Source organism: Dermacentor andersoni, chromosome 2 (assembly GCF_023375885.2).
Source record: "Dermacentor andersoni chromosome 2, qqDerAnde1_hic_scaffold, whole genome shotgun sequence".
Taxonomy (NCBI): Eukaryota; Metazoa; Arthropoda; class Arachnida; order Ixodida; family Ixodidae; genus Dermacentor; species Dermacentor andersoni.
In genome coordinates, this window is record NC_092815.1 from 20,151,588 (window position 1) to 20,155,742 (window position 4,155).

The window sequence follows — 4,155 nt, forward strand, 5'->3', positions numbered from 1 at the left end:
AGTAATTTACGCTACGTAGAAACCGCGAAATTGTACCAACTTCATGACAGCCAATGTTAATCACGTTTTAAGATTTCTTCGCTGGAATAAGAATGCCATATTCATTTTAACATACCACACATGACGTAGACATAGGTGCGTAAGATTGTATAAAACTTAGTTTCTGATGACGTCACAATCCGTGTTTCTCTCGCTTCCACCTTCGTCCACTACCACGTAGAACCCAACAATCATTATGTCGTAGGCTCGCGTCACGACCGTCATCGACGAGGTCGTCGTCTTGCTGCTGTCGTCACAGACATGCTCGCGACCCACACACACAACTACTCAATTTACACAAACACGTTGGTCAACCTGGTAACGCTTTGCAGAATCCCAAACAATGCGATAACTAGGTACCTGCAGAATGCTTCGTATATGATAGGTTTCTACAGTGCGTGGGATCTGCACTTTTTTCCCTCTCTCTCTCCTGTCTCTTGAACAGGCGGCTCTGAATGGTGTACCGCTAAAGTGATTTCGATTTGGCACGGGAATAAAAAGTAAGCCTACAAGCGGTGCTTCGAAGGCACAGCAAGTAAAGGCGACACGCAGGGCTGCGAAAGACGACAAGGTCGAAGCTAGCTGCGCCGAACTCGAGCGCGGCGTAGGCGGGTCTCGGGCCTCAAACATGTCGCGGCTGCTGGAAGACGAGGAGTGGCTGCTCCATCAGTCGCGGTCGCTGGCCTCTCCGCGCCGAGACCCGTTCATCAAGACCTGCATCACGTACTCCGGCGCCGCATGCGTCGGGTTCACGCTGCTGCTGGTCGGCGTGTTCGTCTGCGTCATCACGTACGACGTTCGCAAGGCGGATGGGCGCGCTGTCGCCGTCTTTCCAGTAAAGGTCCGATCGCAGGGTCGTAAACCTGTGCCGATACTGTGCCACGTGAACGTGGCCAGATTTTACGACCACGAGGTCCGCTACAGGCCTGCGGATCTGCCTGGCAACTACTGCTCGCACCTGGTGCTCCCTCTACGGGGATTTTTCAGCGGTACCAATGAGACTCCGGACGCCAGCATGGCCTTTGGACTGGTGCACTCGCGGCTCATCGAGCTTCGAGATCAAGTCAACACGAGCTTCCCCCACCTCAAGTACCTGATCGCAATAGGCGACGATAATGGCGGTGGCAGCCGGCTGGCTTTCCACGAAACGCCCAATGCGACCGCGTACATGACTTTCCTTGTGGAGATGGTTCGGTGGGTTCTGCAAAACCGCTTCCACGGGATCGTGCTGAACCGCGTGTTCCCCATTGAGAACGAGTATAAACGACACATGGCCATCTTCCTGTCGCACCTCAAGCAGGTCATGCACAAGCACGGACTCCTCTTCGTCGTCACCGCGTCCTCGCACACTGGCATTTTCAAGTCCGGGACCAGGCCCGGGAGGCTATCCCGCTTCCTCGATTACGTCGGAGTCGTGACACAGGGTCTACACCACCCGGCCAACGCGACCGACCGCATTCTCGTGCCACTCCACCATCAGCGAGCTCGCAAAGGCAGAAGCGTCGAAGACTTCGTCGAGAACGTCGTCTCGAGCGGCCTACCCCGGAACAGGGTGCTCCTCGCCATATCCCTGTCGGGCTACGTGTGCACCATGTCCAAGCTCCCCGAGAAAAACGAGGTTCCCAGGTGGATTGACACACACGCCGTTCGCGTGATTTCATACAGGGAGGCCTGCCAGTTGGTGCGAAAAACCGAATGGGCCCTGTCTTACGACCAAGAGAGTGAGAAGCCGCACGCATGGCGCAACAACGTCTGGATGGGATACGAGGACGAGATAAGTGTGCGCAAGATGGCCTCGCTCGTAGACAAGATGTTTCTCGGGGGTGTCATCATTTGGGATGTCGGCAACGACGACTACTTAGGCCGCTGCGGGCTCACCAACCCGCTAGTGAGGGCCATTTTCACCGAGGTTGAAGGCACGCCCATCGACGACAACTCAACGGCCATCATATCAAGCTTCAACGTAACGGACTCCGAAGCGGCTCACACTTTCAACAAAACTCTCGGGATGGATGAGAAGCGAGTGCAGTAAAAGTGTGCATCAGTGTCTTGTCTGTTTTCAGTGTCGTATATAGATAAGTGACCGCGTAGCTTTGAATACAGCTTGAGCAGGGTTCACAGTACAGAAATTCACATTTAAGAGTATGTACACTGCTCAAGGTGGTTGCTGAGCTTTTAATGCATACGTTTTAAGAGGAAGCTCTAGCTTGGGGCTGATTTCCCTATATATAACACCTCTATATATACAGGTGTTATGTAACTCAATTTTGCTGGAACTTGGATTGTCTGCAGCGCGAGCAATGATATGAAACGGACGTACAGAAACAGCGAACCCCTTTTCGAGCTTTTGACGGCTGCCGCAGCAAATAAAACCGACAGCCACACTTCTTCAGCACGAGTACCGCGTTTATGATTTCATAAGCGGCTATCGTCGTTTAAACAGCTACTGCTTGTTTGTCTCTTAGAAAAATGTCCGCAGGACGTTGATCTGTTGTGAAGCCTCCTCTGTGAAGCCTAGAGCACGAGCGAGCTCTGCGATATAAGATAAATTCAACAGAGAACCAGCACGCGTTCTTGACCCCGCGTATGTGGTTTTCTGATTGTGTTCGTGGTTTTCCACCGATTATAAGCGTTTCGATATATCAGTATATGTACAGGAACTATACCTAATTGTTAGGGAGGAATTGTCCCGCGGTGCTCCAAAAGACGTGCTTGAAAGAATGACTTTGGTGGATGAAGTGTGTGAAGCTCATCGCAGCGGCAGAAGCACTCGCACGGATGGTGTCTTGCGGCGAACAACTGCCACTTTCGGCGCAGATACTGTCTGTTTGTGCGACAGCACCCTCCTCACACGCGACATCGTCCTCAAGTCGTCGTCGTCGTGTCGATGGCAGTCGTCATCCCACCGCAGCCGGCAGAGTCCACAGCATGACAGCTGGTCACTGTCCATCACGTTGTGAATCAGGCTTCCATACTATGTTTGCCTATACTTCAACTGTGAGGGGTAAAATTGTTATCCGCCTGACAGTAGGCCTATGAAGCTACAAACGAAACCCACACCGATTTCTCGGATGGCAATTTTCACTTTCCTAAAACTTCTCTTGTGGGTACGTGCCACTGCGTATGTGCCCATTCTTTGCCCATGTATGGATGCGCCACTGTGACACAAGGGGTACGAAGCCTTAAATATATTTAGATATGAGTCGTACTTCTCTGTGCACATCCTGTTATCAACATTCTTTCCTCGAGAAGCATCATACATCGTTAAAATTACAGTATGGGGGCTTACGTGCCAAAGCCACGATTTGATTAAGAGGCACGCCTTAGTACATGGGGGACTCCGGAATAATTTGGACCAACAGGGGTTCTTTAACGTGCAACTGAATCTATGTACCACGGGTGTTTTCGCATTTCGCCTCTATCGAAATGCGGCCGCCGTGGGCGGGTCTCGAACTCGCGACCTCGTTCTCAACAACCCAACACCATAGCCACTAAGCAACCACGGTAGGTATCATAGGTTCACGAGGTTCTTTCTGCGTCACGAGGTTCTTGTCCTCGTGACAAAGAAAGCCAGCAGCTACAGACGGCGAGGACATGCGCGTGTCATCCGGTTCTACTGCTACTTCGCCAACTCAAACAGACGTCGTATCATGCATTTATCTAACAACATTGCGTGGGAGGTGCGCTTTATTTTCTTTTCAATAAAGGGAAAATGAGACATCCACCCAATCGTAGCAATTGCTGCAAAGGGTGGATGCTATTTTTCTTTTGTGCGTGTGCGTGCGTTTGTGGCAGTAAATCGACGGCAGTGAAACCATTCGTTGCTACACATTTTCGAATCGTCTAGTAGCTGCTGCCGCTTAACGGGTAAGACGATAAAGACGTTCCTCCCTCAGAAATGTCAAAGACGAAGTTGAACCGCAACCGAAGATGGTGCAGAAGAGGAAGAATTGCGAAATGCACGATCCATAATAGGAAGTATAGCAAAGCTTCAGGCAGAACTCATCTACGATCATCATCATCATCATCATCATCATCATCAGCCTGATTACGCCCACTGCAGGGCAAAGGCCTCTCCCATACTTCTCCAACTACCCCGGTCATGTACTAATTGTG

At 51.2% G+C, this 4,155-nt stretch overlaps 1 protein-coding gene across 1 annotated transcript; it reads left to right on the plus strand.

Annotated features, from left to right (window-relative positions):
* Nucleotides 1–647: 647 nt before the first annotated feature.
* On the plus strand, nucleotides 648–2,086 carry LOC126542769 (chitinase-3-like protein 2). Its single transcript, XM_050189827.3, has one exon. It carries the CDS (start codon nucleotides 668–670, stop codon nucleotides 2,069–2,071), a length of 1,404 nt encoding a protein of 467 aa, XP_050045784.1. The 5' UTR covers nucleotides 648–667; the 3' UTR covers nucleotides 2,072–2,086.
* Nucleotides 2,087–4,155: the final 2,069 nt, after the last annotated feature.

What these genes read in the sequence shown, in the direction of transcription:
- LOC126542769 (XM_050189827.3), top strand. Translation starts at nt 668, where the DNA reads ATGTCGCGGCTGCTGGAAGACGAGGAGTGGCTGCTCCATCAGTCGCGG.